Raw genomic sequence first — 15891 nt, 5'->3', positions numbered from 1 at the left:
GGCAGTGCAAGGGCGTTGGCTCTGGCGGAGCGGTTGCGGATCAGGAGAGGCAACGTTAGCAGCAGGATTGCTAGCAGGCGGCGTGCAAGTTGGGGCTGGAGGGATAACAGCAGCGGTTACGGGTCGAAGGAAGCAACGGATGCGCCAGTAGGTGCGGCCACTGGGTACCTTGACGAGGTAGTCACGATTGCGACCGACGGCAACGATGACACCGCTGGTATGCCACAGCTTGGACCGTGGATCCTGGAGATCAACACGACAGCCGATGCGTAGCGGAGGAAGGGGATGAGCAGAGTCATCGTAGTGGGCTGCAACAGCGGAAGACTGCTTGGCTGGGGCAGCGTCAACAGAGTCAGACTCAGCCTGCCATTCAGGGGCGAAGCTGGTGTGGTGAGCGATGACAAACGACGATAATTCGAAGTTAGGGCCTGGCAATTTGAGGTTCGAATTAAAGAGAGTCTACCTGTATTTCTTTTGTAAATCCAGTTCTCATTGTGATGAAGATTTCTGGAAAAAATGAGGTTAAAATGTATACATAGTGTTCCTCAAGGTATGTATGCGTTCACTATATGGGCCAGTGCATGCAATACCGTGTCTAAGGGCAAAATTTAGGAAAAAAAATTTTCCCTTGAAAATCAATCACAGGGGTCTAAAGAACACCTCTGTGGAAGATAAAGTTGGATATCATATTTGAAAGTATACAGAGACCATGATTTCTATGGCATTGTCCAACACGGAATATGCCTTATAATGCATTATCTACAGTGTTGCTGAAAACAGCTACAGGTTTGCGAGGCAGACTTTAGTCTTGCCCAAGACAATCAGTGAAGGCTGCCTTGTTCTCCGCATGACAAAACCCAGCAACATTGTCCAGCAAGTACTTTCGGCGTAGAGCTGACAAGCCTGCTTCTGGAAGCACATCAGGAAGAGAGCTGCTTGAGAAGCCTGTGGTGTCACTGGGATTACGCAGCAGCTGGATGGTGTCACCTTCTTCAGCAGCCGACGTTTTTTTCATCTTGATTTTGCCTGGTTGTTCTTTGGTCATGTTGAAATGCTGGTACTGTGTTATGCCAGCAAGGCGCTTGAAGTAACCCTGAAGAAAGGAATCCCAGTCCCTCCACTCCCAGTTTTTCGTACTGGCGACGTTCGAGCAAGCAGATTCCGTAACGACACTCACGAGCTGCTCCATCGTGTCAATATCACCTAGTCGGTACTTTTGCTTCGCAAGACCGAATCCTCCATCAACTGAACACCGAGTGTGGCCGACCACCATAAAGGAGATATCAATCTGATCCTCCAGTCCGCATAGCAAACGCCAGCAAAGATACGCCATCATTGTTTTGTTTTTGTTTTGGCCGCAACAGTTGTCACAGTGGAGGTGGAGCTTGCGGCCATGAACGGAGCTCTCAAGGTAAGCATGTAGCATTGATATCACACAGTTAGGGTTATGATTCAGCTTGTTGTCTTCTCCCATTGTTTGACCCTCATGGTAGAGATGATGAATTTGCTCTTTGGATGCTTCATTGACGATGCCGAAGTCATTCACACGGAACATAACTTTGTAGTAGACCGGCCCTGGTTGTCTCGCGTGCTGAGGCAGGACGAATTGCTCGGCAAAGTCGAAAGTCAAATGAGTAAATTCAGGGTTGGCTGGATTGGCCACCAGAGATTCGGATGCCTGTTCAATCACTGTCGTGTAGAACTCGCGCTCTTTTTGTGCAAGGACCACATGGTCACGGAGCGCTTCCGTCGCAGAAATCTTTTCATCCTCTGCACGAGCAGAACGAATATCGTCCCTGAGCAGCTCACACTTGTTGCACACATCCATCCGCCGCGTCATAAACTTGATGGACTTGCACTTTTTCGTCCACAGGTACAAAAATGCACGGTAACCCAGGGTTTGCGCTTCACCGGACTGCTTTACGTATTCGGAGTGTACGGACTTGTAAGTGGCAGATGCAGGTAAGTAGATGGGAGCTTCCTCACCTCTTCCTCGTGGGGCTGCAGGCACTGGGAGACCGAACACTAAGCTATAGTTCAAGATGAACTGCTGTGCTCTGTCTCCCACTTCTGCTGGAAATTTGTTCCAAGGCACATTGCCAACGTTTCCGTGAGCACCTGGGTGACAGCTACCATTCTCCACATCCAGTTGCAGACGACGCAAACGCGTTCTGCCAACCATATGCAGCTTCATGAACGCGGTGCGACACACAATGTGGCCCATCACAGTATAACCAAATGTGATGCGCGTACGCTTCGGATCCGCTGCGGAAGCTGCAGAAGCTGTCGACTGATTATGTACGACAGGGTCGTCGCGTGTGCAGCGCGCAGCCAGCACACCAATCAAAAAAATGTCGAGCTCTTTGGATTTCATTGCCGAGATTTGGTCTTGGTAGTGAAGGATTGAGTTCGAAGTGAAGCTGCTATAGTGGTTGCTCTGCACGCAGCCACAGCCTTGAAGAATCAGAGAGTCCACAGCGGCAACGCTCTGAAGCGCGTCTTGTTCATCGTCTTCATCGTCGCTTGCTGAATCAGTGTCTCCACCTGATTCCTCGGCACTCGACTCACCTTCAAGCTCAACCCAGGAGTCTTCCACGCGCGGGCGCTTAGCAGGAGGCTCATCAGACTCACTACCAGACAGTGAGCGAGTGCAGCTGCTAGTTGCCGACTCCTCCGACTCGCCAAAGAAACTGTCGTCTTCCGCCTCGAGAACTTTGCCGATCTCTTCGGAGGCGCCGATAATCACGCGGGCGGTACAGCCGGACCGACGTGCTGCTCGGCTTCTACCTCGAGTGTGACTACTCACAGGCCCTTCCTCAAGTGCTTCTTCCAACTCCTGCTGTGCCGCCACGTCCATGATGATTGATGAAAGTCGATCGCTTTTCGCTTCTCTTGAGATCGAGCTGGAATGTCGACAAGATCAGCGATCAAGCTAAAAAAATGTTTGCTCTTCTTTCCGATCGATTTTCTCAAAATTCTGAAAGAAATCGGTTTCCACCGAAGACACGTTTTCGCATGCACTGGCCCATATGGATTATACCAAGAGTCCATTAACAAGAGTATGCAACTGTGATCTATTTTCTATGGGCCAGATGCGCGGCGCACTGCCTTCATTACATCATTCAGCTGCAGTCCGCGCACTGCGGAAAATCAACCACCGCACTTTCCCTCTGGTTTGAAATGAACTTTCGTACGGAACTGGAGTTCACGCGCCATAATTCAGAGATCGCGTAGGTACTGGAACGAATCGAGCAAAAATGGATGGGCTCGTACGAGAAATTGTGAGTTTGAATGCATGCTTTCGGAGCGTGATGAAGGCAAGTTACGTAATGAAGGCAGCGCGCCACGCACTAGGCCATAATCACAGTTGCATACTCTTGTTTATGCACTCTTGATTATAGTCTAAGGTCCAAGGTGGTATTTTCTAGAAACTCGTAACCTTAAGGAGCTCACCAATTTTTTAGAGCTGTTTCTGATTAAGTTGTGGCAACTGAAGACGATAAAAGTATCGGCAAGTCTGTACAGTTCTCCATTTGTTAGATATAGCGATCTTCCGCTGCATACGGAAATTGTAAATGTACTCGAACCCAGTCATTCTAGAGTATAGTGGTTTTCTGTATACAGAGTCCGTTTTAGACTCCAGTTCGTGGCAGTCAGGGAGGGTACGACTCCCATGGTGGCAATAAAACATCATTCAGCTGAATACATTGAAAAAAGGAAAATGTAAAATTTAGGTGGACTGGCAAGGTCAGTGCGAGCAGCTGTACAAATACAATCAAATTGATTTTCACGCGAGTCTGTGGCATGGCTGTCAAAAACGTCGAGTTGTGTAATGTGGCGCTCAGTCCCTGATACAAATTTCGTGTAGGTGCTACAAAATGAAAAGTACATTGGCTGTGTCATGTACTCAAGCGCAGGAGCAATTAGAATACAGTAGCAATGACTCGGAGCCGACATAATTAAATACAAGTGAAAAGACAACCAAACTATTTACATGTCTGTCTCATGCGGCTGATGGAACTGCAACCGGTCCCCGAAGTGTTCCATGAGGCATTGCTTCACCGCGAAGGACCAGTCAATCCTAGTTCGTCCAGGAATCGACTGTAACGATTTCCTTTTTATTTTTTTGTTATTTATTTTTACTAAAAAGCACTGGCCAGCAACACAAGAGGGGAGGTAGACAAAATTGGACAAGCAAACATTGACAACACAGAGGAGCCTGGCATGCGTGCCGATGAGGTGGGTCAACCTTCCCGACCTAGTGGTCTCGGGTTTATCAGTTGGTCTACGCATCAGGGAGAATGAGCATGAGGAGCTTCCCAGGAGAGGAAGAGTGAGAGCGAGAGAGAAAAAATGATAAAAACAGAGACAACCGGTTATTCTCAGTGCTGGTGGACGTCAGTGGCCCATAGCCAATTGGTCTGGCGGAGGTGATGGTAGGCCTGGGTCTTGAATGGCGACAATTTTTTGAGAGTCGGGCGATCGGCGAGGATTGGGGCAGGCAGTGTGTTCCAGCTCTCCAGGATAAAGTATGGGAAGGAGCGGCGGATGAACTCTGGACTGGAGGCTGGCAGAGGAGTTGCGAGTGGGAAAGAGTGGCCACCGAGGGACTGGCGTTGCCGGCGCGTCCGGGTGCAGCGTTAACTCTTGCTGGGGGAGGTACCATGTTGGTAAGCAGAGCTGGGCCTGGTATGCATTGCAGCTTATACAGGTAGCACAGCCCGAAACATGCCTTCGGATGGCCAGGCTGGGGAGCAATGAGGGGCCAATAACCTTCATGGCTTGACGCTGCACCAGGTCCAGATGATGGAGGTGACAATGTGCCGCACTTGCCCAGACGTGAGGGGCGTACTCCATTATAGGCCGCACAAATCCTTTGTTCACAATTAGGCGCCTGCACTGTCCAGGATCCGAGATGCCTTTCGGAGCAGGCCGAGTCGCTGGTTGGCTCTAACGGCAAGGGAACGGATGTGGGCCCGGAAGGAGAGATTACTGTCAAATAACACTCCTAGCAGCTTGAGCTGAGGGCTCTCAGGTACCTGCATGCCATAAAATGTGAGCTGTGGGACATCCAGGGATGGTCTGTGGCGGTCAAGGAGTATTGCCTGAGATTTTGATGGTTCGAAATTTTTCTTCCATTGGGCACCCCAAGTCTGCAGGCAGTCAATGGATGCTTGGAGGCTATTGCAAGCAGCAGCAATGGTATCTGGGTTTCTGATTAGGGCCACACTTCAGTCATATCTGTTGCGGAGTTACTCTGAGTCAGGACAATAATTTCAATCCATTCACACAACTTCATGATTGCCTGCGCCTCCACATTGCCATTCTGGGCCAGATCAGAATCCACTGCATCATTAGCAAGACGTTTCAGCGACTTCTTGTTTACGTACAGTGAAAAGCAGCTACGGTGATACTTGATCTCCTTCGCTATACCATCCTGATTCAAGTTAGTTTGTTCAATATTCTAGTGTGGCTGCGTGTACGAGCAGCATCGAGCAGACTAAACCGTCAGGCGAAATAGCACGTCATAGTACATTTGAGATCAGCGGGAAGAAGATGACGACGTCCACTAATTTAGTATCTGTGCACACGAATCTGCTGTGTGTGTGTGACTCTGTGTGTCAGCTATGATAATCATCTTCTGTGGTTCCATGCCTAGCATGTACGTCTGAACCATCCTGCAAAGTTTGAATGACGTAGGTTGAGCGATCGCTCCGCGAAACATACTTTTAGAAATTCTCTTCATAGTATATCTTCCACCACTGAAATTTCGAATTTATTAAAAAAAAAGTGCTGAGAGGGGTGGCTTGAAACCTCAATATGGCTTGTTCCAGGCATGCTTTGGAGGCATCTTCTGTTGAAGTAGGGGCACGGATCTGCCCTGCAACTGCTACAACAAAAAATGATTCGATCTGGGAAAGAGTGAGACCGCGAATCTCGGTTGAATAATGAGTATTTCAAGCCTTTTCACGACGAAGATGGAGTCCTTTTTGGAGATGGACGTCGCAGCAAAGGACATGGTGTCCGACTTCTGGCGTCTGGTGAACCCAGGGATCATTTGTCCAGTCAGGTCGGCAGCCTAACCGTCGGTAAGCTTGTGTTTGGATCCCATTCTGCTCGATGTGGTAGATCACAAACAATTTGATATCGCACAAATTGATCTCAGCATCGTGCGTACAGTATTTTATATTCAGAAAATCCCAAAGTGTCTCTGTGTGGCCGTCCTATGCCACGAGAAACTCCAATCAGGCTCCTATGTCCTCTGCCTTCATGATTGAATGTCCACTTCGTTTGAACAACGAACACATCAATCGAGGAGGGCTTTGCAATGAAAAATACAGCTCTACTGGAGCTGAAAAAAAGAAAGAAAAAAACGTGCTCAGGATGAGACTCGAGTACACGCATACTCTCCCAACAACTGGAAAAACGCAATTTTTTGTGAAGAATGCGTGTCGCCGACTGAGCAGTAATTTCGCCTGACGCTTCGCCTCGTATGTGGCGCACTGAGTAAATTTCTCTGCCAAGCGCCTGTTCTGCGGGTCAGGTCTATAACCCTGGCACACCATACACTTGCTCAGATCGTGCCTGTTCCACATAGGGTCTGCCCGCCTGATTCGGCTCCAAAACACTCTGGAGCAAGCTTTTCTTCAAACGTCAAAATGCTTCTTGACGGACTCTGTATGCAGAAACCCACTATACCCTAGAATGACTGCGTTTGAGTCCATGTACAATTTCCTTATGCAGCCGACGATCGCCATATCTAACAAACGGACAACTGTATAGACTTGCCAATACTTTTATCGTCTTCAGCAGCCACAACTTAGTCAGAAACAGCTCTAAAAAATTTGTGAGCTCCTACTTGACACGAAACTTCTAAAATATGACTCTTTTTCGAAATGGGACCCTGCACTAATAGTGTTGAAACGAGCGTATCTATAACAAACGAGCGATCTGTTCCTCTAACGAGCAAGCTATCGAGCGAGCCAACGAGTTTCATTGATGTGGCAAATATCATTACATTTTTAATTTTTTTCTAAGTTCGATATTTTTCAGCTGGTTCAAATTATCAAATTATTATTTGGGGTTGCTGCTGCTTCACTTCGGACTGCTGTTTGGTGTCGAGATGTCTTTTCCGCGCCGTTGTTGAGCAGCCTTGGGAAGAATAGACCGTTTTCAAAGATTGCAAGTAGCAGTGTTCTTCGCTGCATCGCAGGAGAAAACTTCCAAACGACTGAGCGTAACTTTCAATCAAATGGAGAGTTGACAGAAGCATGTCCTGCGACAGGTCAGCAGATGCGAAACAAGACATCAGTGGAGTCCACCATAGCTGCAACGACAACTGAAACAACTCATTGTGGTGCAGGTATACAGTCACTGTTACCAAGTGGTTTTCACTTTGCGTGGGACTGGACTCTCGATCGACCAGGGAGTTGTGAAATTTTCTACGAATCCCCGTTCGACATGTACTGCCATGTGTACGGAGTACGGTGTACGATGTTCTTTAGCGCAAACAAGCTTGCTGCACTACCGAGCCAAGTTTCTGGCCAGCGAGCTAACGATTACCCGGTGAGATCGTTTCAACCCTAATTACATGTAGCAATAAAAACTGATTTATGGCCGCTTTCTAAAAAAAGTTATTTTGGTCTAGTCCTGGGTCCTTCCCCTCCAAAAAATTTATAAAATTGCTTTCCAAACCGCCATGGACCCTGTCTAAAAAGTGAGAAATGAGCAGAATGCGATAGCCGAAAATTAAAATTTCACACAAAACCTCACAATAACTTTCATGGCCAGCAATCGAGGACATCTGAGAGTTGTAATTTTTGTACTCCTCCGAGTTGTGATTTTTGGCGTGGTACGCCAAGCACAAGAAAGCCATCTGCCCAAAAATGAAGAAAATGGTTGTTGTTTGATCCGTTGGTGTAATCTTTGTAGCTAGTCGAAGGAAGTTGCTGCTTGGAGCAGAAACGCTGAAATTGACTATTTTCTGCATGTACTCATGTACTCAGGCATGCAGTCAGGCATGCAGTCTCACTCGTATTTTAGCTCTTTTTCTGGAATGGATGCTGCTCTGTGCCGCTTGGTGCACATTTCCTGCGCTCGTGGAGCAGCTGAAATGGATCACTGGTATGTCTGGTTCTTGGTTTGAAAGTGGAGAGTCGACTTTTGTGCCTTGAAAAAGGAGTAGAGAGTGATAAAGGAACAGTGCGTATCGGTTATAGTGTGGGCGTATACAAGAATATATTGCTTACAAGAATGAACACTCATTTTTTCACAATCATAACACATATTTTATGTGTATATTTATTCTTACAAGCAGTATTATCGCATAGTGGAATATATCGGCCCTAAGAATGGATTTTGTGTAGCAAAATATGCCAGATTAGTGCAAAGTGTATCGCCTGTAGTAATAACATCTGTGCTCTGTGCATACTCAATACAATAATATTCAACACAAAAAGAGAGTTATGTCCAAGGGAGCATTGGAGAATCACTTTTTCTGTCCAGGCTGACTCTTTCTTCCGTCTTCTCTCGTATCCGCTGCTCCACCGTGAGTCGCCTAGCATGATTGCGAGTCTGATTGCTCCGTGTGTATCATGTGTACTTGTCCACATGCCAAACTTGCGCGCATATGATATGTCACACGTGCATATGATATGTCACAAGTGATTTATCGTGTGTAAGAAATATCGGCAATAAGAATCATATGTCGTTTTTCAAACACCCACGCTATAACTGATGCCTACTGTACGTCTCGCGGCTGTTCTTTTGTGCGATTTCACGCCACTTAACAATATGGCCGCCGAAAGTCTCGATTGGGCTTCAATGGCAAGAAAATTTGAATTTTTAAATCGTCAGAACACGAGTAGCCCATGGTTTCCCCTGGATTTTGGAGACTAGTCAGCCCGGACAGCCTGGGGAACACGCTGATCATCTGAGTCTCGTTTCAAGCTTTCCGCTCGTACCTCACATGACTGCCTTTCCTTCAAGAAACATTTGTTCTGTGTCGTGTGACTTTGGCTTCGTTTTGGAATACTCCTTGTGTCGTCGCTGACAAACTCGACTCCAAGAAGCCCTTCCCGGTTTTTTCCCAGCTTAGATCGATTTTTTCCTAGGTAGAGGACTATCCTCTCGTTGTCTTCCCCAAGTGTCATTAGAATACGCGCGTGAACTTCTAAATACGCGCGACGAGTCAGGAGCCTGTTTTCTCTTGATTTGGAAGACAAAATGGTGTGGCCCTTTAGTTGCTGTTGAGTGTAGAAGGCTGGTTCCTGCTGTAAATTGCTTAGTCGGCATGTGGGATATTGTAGAAGAAGACAGCAGCCGACCAAGTGAGCTTGAAATTGTGATATCTACCCTATTGTGCGTTGAACGATTACGAAATGTCTAACTTGAATGTTGTACACGCGAGCACGCCAAGCAGAGGCTGACAATCACTGGCGAGATCAATCTCCAGACTGCCAGGAGTACTTCGAGCAAGTTTGAAGTGGAAAGACAGCAGGCCACCCTCTTTCTCTCTCAAATTGCCGAAAAGTCGAGTATCTCGCTCGAGCGCTTTCAAAACTTTTCTCTTGGCTTCGAGTCCCAAATCGTGGAACCACGCGAGGATCGACATGAGTTTCTTGCAAAAACGCAAACTCATCGCGTATTTGTACTATTCGCACAATGTTACTTCCTCCGCGTCATCGAAATTGTCGCAGTTTGACTTTTGACATAAAACGGGGTATTTACTCACCAGCACTCGTATCAGAGGGAAGGAATCGGACATAGGCGATAGTCATCAGCATAGGGTGACGGCAAAGTTCTATTTTCTGTTCTTGGAATCTGAAATTTTTGAACTAGACGCAATTTCTTCGCTGCTGTCGCTGCGATGGTAATTTCAACTCCCTGAGATCAGTCAGGCGTTGCAGGCTGCACATTTCTCGTGCTTATGGCCATTCACTCGAGCCTCATCACTGTTTTACCTTAGCTGGGGTGAGAATGACTTCGTGGAACAAGTAGCAGGGCTCGGAGAAACATCGAGGGGTCAGCAAACTAAATGCATGCAACGGCGATAAAATTTGTTGCTCTGGCTGAGACACTCAGTACATGATTTTACCTGCAAGAGCCGTGTTCTACGGTGTAGACTCTACACGAAGTGCTAGTGATGCATGCGCAGGTGCCGTACCAGTGATGCTGAAAAAGAGGGCGCGCTGGATGATAGTACACTTACGTGCATGAGCTGTGACCACACAGGTAAAATAAATGGGCATGCCACGGCTAAAAAAAGTTCATTTCAAGATCGAGGTGGTTCCGCCGACGGTAATAAACCGACCTCGCAACGATCGTTTATTCTTACTAGGCTTCGTTGGGGGTGAAGTAGAAATCATCCAGAGCTAGCAGACGACAAGCATAGCAGCTCTTGTCCTGTGGAGAAAGTCAAAGCGTCTCAGATGAGGCGCGACCAACTTTCAACCTTCCTTGAAATATTTCGGAACGATATTTTTGCGTCCATTGACATCAGCGACGACGAGGACTTCATCTCTGCATGAAAACTCTCAGCCCAACTGTCCTGGAACGTTACTCTAGTCTTCAGACTATCATACTGTGTAAAAAGTTTTGAATGGTTTAGCTTATGGAGTTGTCAGTAACAAGTGGCAAGTCACTAGTCAAACTGCGACAATTTCGATGACGCGGAGGAAGTACATAAATCGCACCGAACGACGCCATATTGATAAGTGCCTGCACGTGAACAGCCGTGGTCTGTAGCTTATTTTGAGTGCTCAGGAGATCTACAAGCAGGGAGTCGTATATCATGGTATATGGTATATCATGGCATTCAGCATGCTGCGCGTTCTAGCGCCAGCCGCTGTGCAAAAATGTACCGGTATAGCGCGGTATGTCATGCCCTGCGAAAGTGCCCCGCATGTGCTAAATACACTATGTACACGACTGGCCCGGACACTTGCGAAGTAATGACTATGTTAGTTGTTTTTAGAGAGAGAAGAAGATCCTCTTTTTGTTTGGTGGGATTGAAAGATCTGCCAGTGGACTAGACCGGAAAGTTCCAACACTGGAAGCAGAAGAAAGAGCTTGCGGAATCTTCTGTCTTCGTGGCAACAGGACTTCAGTTTGTGAGAGACTTTCGGTCTGTCGTTGCGGCCGCAATTCTTTTTGCTGCAGTAAGCATGGAGAACGAAACAATCGTAAGTCAGTTGATGAAGCGGGTCGTGTCAGTGAACAGCTGCAGAATCATACGGTTCTGCCGCCGTGGATCAGCAGTCCAAACACTTTTCAACTTCGAAGAATGAAGCGCTTCCCTATTCCGTTGAAAAGCGCGGCGTTCGCGGTTGTAAACTGTAATGCATTTTCGCATCAGCTTGCGGTAGGTCGTCAGGAGACAGAGGTACTAGGTAGGTGTCGTTGTGGAAATAATAATATGATATCTATGTTGAAGCTGACAAGTGACATACCTGTAGTATCTCTCGACCATGCTGATCATCCGGCGCCATTGTAACATGGTAGATCTTGGAAATTTTTTGTTCGGGACGCAGTGACCGCCGCTAGCGCCGTTTCTGTCAAGTTTGCAGTGAATGCGTCCGTGAGGAGTCCATTGTCTGGTTGTCTCTACTCGTAACTCCAACCGCCTGTCGCAATAGATAGCCGTCTGGAGTAATGGGCTAGCTGCTAGGCATCAAGTCTGAACCAAATATGTTCCTTTGAATGAAAGCTGTGTACGAGTCCGAAGATCCTTGAATTTTTTTTATTGCTTTTTCGGATGAATTGGGTGGACCATCCGGGACGAAAAGTGGTACGACCATGGTCGTAGTGGTCGTACCGTCTGTAACACCCCTGTTAATCATATCTTATAACGAGTGCATACAGTTACTTCTCCAATAGGGATACAAATTGATTTCTTCTCAGTGACAGTGCAAGATTCTAACCCAGACCGACCCATTGATTTGCCTTGTATGAAATGAGCCACTGAACCTTTCTATAGCAACATGAGTAAAAAACAGAGAAAACACGGTACATGTACAGCACATTCTTACAGGTACTACAAACAGATTGTAGGTCCTAATTCTTGCTTTGCCGGCATGCAACTTTATTTGGGGCAGTGCAATTTCGGTGCTACTCACGAATCAAACAGCCCAAACTCGAGTAAACAAATCCAATCATATGAGATTCTGACTAGACTGGACCCATTGGTTTGTTCGTATGAAGCAAGCTAGTCACTGAACCTCTTTATAAAGGAGATTTTCCCTGATATGCGGTTTTTTTTACATAACGTTAATCGTTCAATGCTTCCTTGAACCTTTCCCTCCCGAATTGAAACTACCAACAACATTATGCCTCTGCAAAATTCAGATTCTACTCTATAATCGGGGCACGGCATTCTGAAAGCGATACCAGTCACATATCAATGTACCATGACACTGATGCATATCCACAGAAATCCAATATTTTAGCAATGTTGACGTGCGAATATACGATAACGAATGCGTCAAGATCACTGAACATAAGTATTTCGACAACACATCTACGCCTCAGCAGCAACATAATCCTTACCGTCAAGAAGGTGAACTCGCGTTCTTCAGACACTGTGGGCAAAGGAAAAGAGATACGAATGGATCTAAATCCGATTCAAATCAACACACCTTTCCGAAAATGAAGGGGTGAGCTGAAGCAAATGAATCGAAGGAAACTGGTCAACTCTGAGCCCACCTGTCTTTGAATATAGTCCATGAAAGGAGGTCTCTACAGCGGAAAAGCTAAATTTAGAAAAGAGAACAGCTTTTCCATTATTTATTCTCGTATTGATATTCCACCTAAAATCAGCACACTTTTCGTAAATAAAAGAGTCAACACAGGCGAATGCAGCAAAGACAAAGGGAACTGGCCAACTCACCTGTCATTGAGTAATATTCCGTGAAAGTAGGTCTCAGCAGCGCAGAAGCAAAATAATCCAGGAGACGAGATATCCGAAACAGTTCTTGCAAGGATCAGTTCCAAATAAGGCAAGTTCCTCCTTCATGCACATCCGAAAACGGACTGGAACAAAGTGTCTGCCATGCACGCGCACGAGTCGGCCACACGATGGTACGAGCCATGGAGTAGTAAAACAGTACGCCCTGGTCCAGGTGCCACGCACCTTACTTAGAAACTTACTTTGACGTGTCATATATTGGCGTCTTTAGGTCTTACATTGTGACCAAAATAATAGAAAAGATGACAGGTTCGCTTTTCTAAATATCTATCACTTTCCGCCTTGCTTTATTCTATTCAGAGATCTGAGCCAAATGGGTTTGACAAATCTGTCTGCCTCAGTGTTTCAGCAAAGCACGTCCGTTGAAAGTCTGTAAGTCACTTTTTTATAACGTGTTTCACCCTCATTAGATTACATGGAATGCGGAAAGCAGAAAGGTTCGCCTGGTCGATCTCTTCAGTCTCGCTCAACAGGAGAGCAAACCGATGAAAAGATGAAGGTAGCTGGAAAAGGCAATAATAAAAAACCTTTTGAGGTTAACTGAGTCACTTTTCTCAGTTTTACAAGATCTTGGTGCAGTGCATCCTAAACAATTCTTTTCTTTTCTTGCCGTTGTTGGCTATCACCCATCTCTCGCAATTTGCATGCCAATTGTTAATGGACCACGAGTTGAGTGAAATAGAAATATAAAATAAACTGGAGTATCATTACTTTTCACGTAGGTTTTATTGAGATAGTACGAAGTAGTAGTAGTAGTAGTAGTAGTAGTAGTAGTAGTAGTAGTAGTAGTAGTAGTAGTAGTAGTAGTAGTAGTAGTAGTAGTAGTAGTAGTAGTAGTAGTAGTAGTAGTAGTAGTAGTAGTAGTAGTAGTAGTAGTAGTAGTAGTAGTAGTAGTAGTAGTAGTAGTAGTAGTAGTAGTAGTAGTAGTAGTAGTAGTAGTAGTAGTAGTAGTAGTAGTAGTAGTAGTAGTAGTAGTAGTAGTAGTAGTAGTAGTAGTAGTAGTAGTAGTAGTAGTAGTAGTAGTAGTAGTAGTGGTAGTGGTAGTGGTAGTGGTAGTGGTAGTGGTAGTGGTAGTGGTAGTGGTAGTGGTAGTGGTAGTGGTAGTGGTAGTGGTAGTGGTAGTGGTAGTGGTAGTGGTAGTGGTAGTGGTAGTGGTAGTGGTAGTGGTAGTGGTAGTGGTAGTGGTAGTGGTAGTGGTAGTGGTAGTGGTAGTGGTAGTGGTAGTGGTAGTGGTAGTGGTAGTGGTAGTGGTAGTGGTAGTGGTAGTGGTAGTGGTAGTGGTAGTGGTAGTGGTAGTGGTAGTGGTAGTGGTAGTGGTAGTGGTAGTGGTAGTGGTAGTGGTAGTGGTAGTGGTAGTGGTAGTGGTAGTGGTAGTGGTAGTGGTAGTAGTAGTAGTAGTAGTAGTAGTAGTAGTAGTAGTAGTAGTTGTGCTGGTGGTGCTGGTGGTGCTGGTGGTGCTGGTGGTGCTGGTGGTGCTGGTGGTGCTGGTGGTGCTGGTGGTGCTGGTGGTGCTGGTGGTGCTGGTAGTGCTGGTGGTGCTGGTGGTGCTGGTGGTGCTGGTAGTAGTAGTAGTAGTAGTAGTAGTAGTAGTAGTAGTAGTAGTAGTAGTAGTAGTAGTAGTAGTAGTAGTAGTAGTAGTAGTAGTAGTAGTAGTAGTAGTAGTAGTAGTAGTAGTAGTAGTAGTAGTAGTAGTAGTAGTAGTAGTAGTAGTAGTAGTAGTAGTAGTAGTAGTAGTAGTAGTAGTAGTAGTAGTAGTAGTAGTAGTAGTAGTAGTAGTAGTAGTAGTAGTAGTAGTAGTAGTAGTAGTAGTAGTAGTAGTAGTAGTAGTAGTAGTAGTAGTAGTAGTAGTAGTAGTAGTAGTAGTAGTAGTAGTAGTAGTAGTAGTAGTAGTAGTAGTAGTAGTAGTAGTAGTAGTAGTAGTAGTAGTAGTAGTAGTAGTAGTAGTAGTAGTAGTAGTAGTAGTAGTAGTAGTAGTAGTAGTAGTAGTAGTAGTAGTAGTAGTAGTAGTAGTAGTAGTAGTAGTAGTAGTAGTAGTAGTAGTAGTAGTAGTAGTAGTAGTAGTAGTAGTAGTAGTAGTAGTAGTAGTAGTAGTAGTAGTAGTAGTAGTAGTAGTAGTAGTAGTAGTAGTAGTAGTAGTAGTAGTAGTAGTAGTAGTAGTAGTAGTAGTAGTAGTAGTAGTAGTAGTAGTAGTAGTAGTAGTAGTAGTAGTAGCAGTAGCAGTAGCAGTAGCAGTAGCAGTAGCAGTAGCAGTAGCAGTAGCAGTAGCAGTAGCAGTAGCAGTAGCAGTAGCAGTAGCAGTAGCAGTAGCAGTAGCAGTAGCAGTAGCAGTAGCAGTAGCAGTAGCAGTAGCAGTAGCAGTAGCAGTAGCAGTAGCAGTAGCAGTAGCAGTAGCAGTAGCAGTAGCAGTAGCAGTAGCAGTAGCAGTAGCAGTAGCAGTAGCAGTAGCAGTAGCAGTAGCAGTAGCAGTAGCAGTAGCAGTAGCAGTAGCAGTAGCAGTAGCAGTAGCAGTAGCAGTAGGAGTAGGAGTAGTCGTAGTGGTAGTGGTAGTGGTAGTGGTAGTGGTAGTGGTAGTGGTAGTGGTAGTGGTAGTGGTAGTGGTAGTGGTAGTGGTAGTGGTAGTGGTAGTGGTAGTGGTAGTGGTAGTGGTAGTGGTAGTGGTAGTGGTAGTGGTAGTAGTAGTAGTAGTAGTAGTAGTAGTAGTAGTAGTAGTAGTAGTAGTAGTGCTGGTGGTGCTGGTGGTGCTGGTGGTGCTGGTGGTGCTGGTGGTGCTGGTGGTGCTGGTGGTGCTGGTAGTAGTAGTAGTAGTAGTAGTAGTAGTAGTAGTAGTAGTAGTAGTAGTAGTAGTAGTAGTAGTAGTAGTAGTAGTAGTAGTAGTAGTAGTAGTAGTAGTAGTAGTAGTAGTAGTAGTAGTAGTAGTAGTAGTAGTA

The 15891-nt window shown here is 45.9% G+C and overlaps 2 protein-coding genes across 2 annotated transcripts; both read left to right on the top strand.

Moving 5' to 3' along the window:
- Positions 1 to 13733: 13733 nt before the first annotated feature.
- LOC135821180 (uncharacterized protein DDB_G0271670-like) lies at positions 13734 to 15869 on the top strand (the record flags this gene model as incomplete). Its single annotated transcript, XM_065334247.1, has 2 exons — positions 13734 to 14406; positions 15490 to 15869. Coding segments are annotated over 2 exons (1053 nt in total), but the record flags the coding sequence as incomplete, so codon positions are not given.
- On the top strand, positions 14547 to 15485 carry LOC135821246 (uncharacterized protein DDB_G0271670-like; the record flags this gene model as incomplete). The annotated part of the gene is made up of 1 exon (XM_065334307.1): positions 14547 to 15485. A coding segment is annotated over one exon (939 nt), but the record flags the coding sequence as incomplete, so codon positions are not given.
- Positions 15870 to 15891: the final 22 nt, after the last annotated feature.

The sequence above is a fragment of the Sycon ciliatum genome, chromosome 7 (genome assembly GCF_964019385.1).
Source record: "Sycon ciliatum chromosome 7, ocSycCili1.1, whole genome shotgun sequence".
NCBI lineage: Eukaryota > Metazoa > Porifera > Calcarea > Leucosolenida > Sycettidae > Sycon > Sycon ciliatum.
Note: the sequence above shows the minus strand (reverse complement) of the source record. Positions and strands in the feature narration are given on the sequence as shown.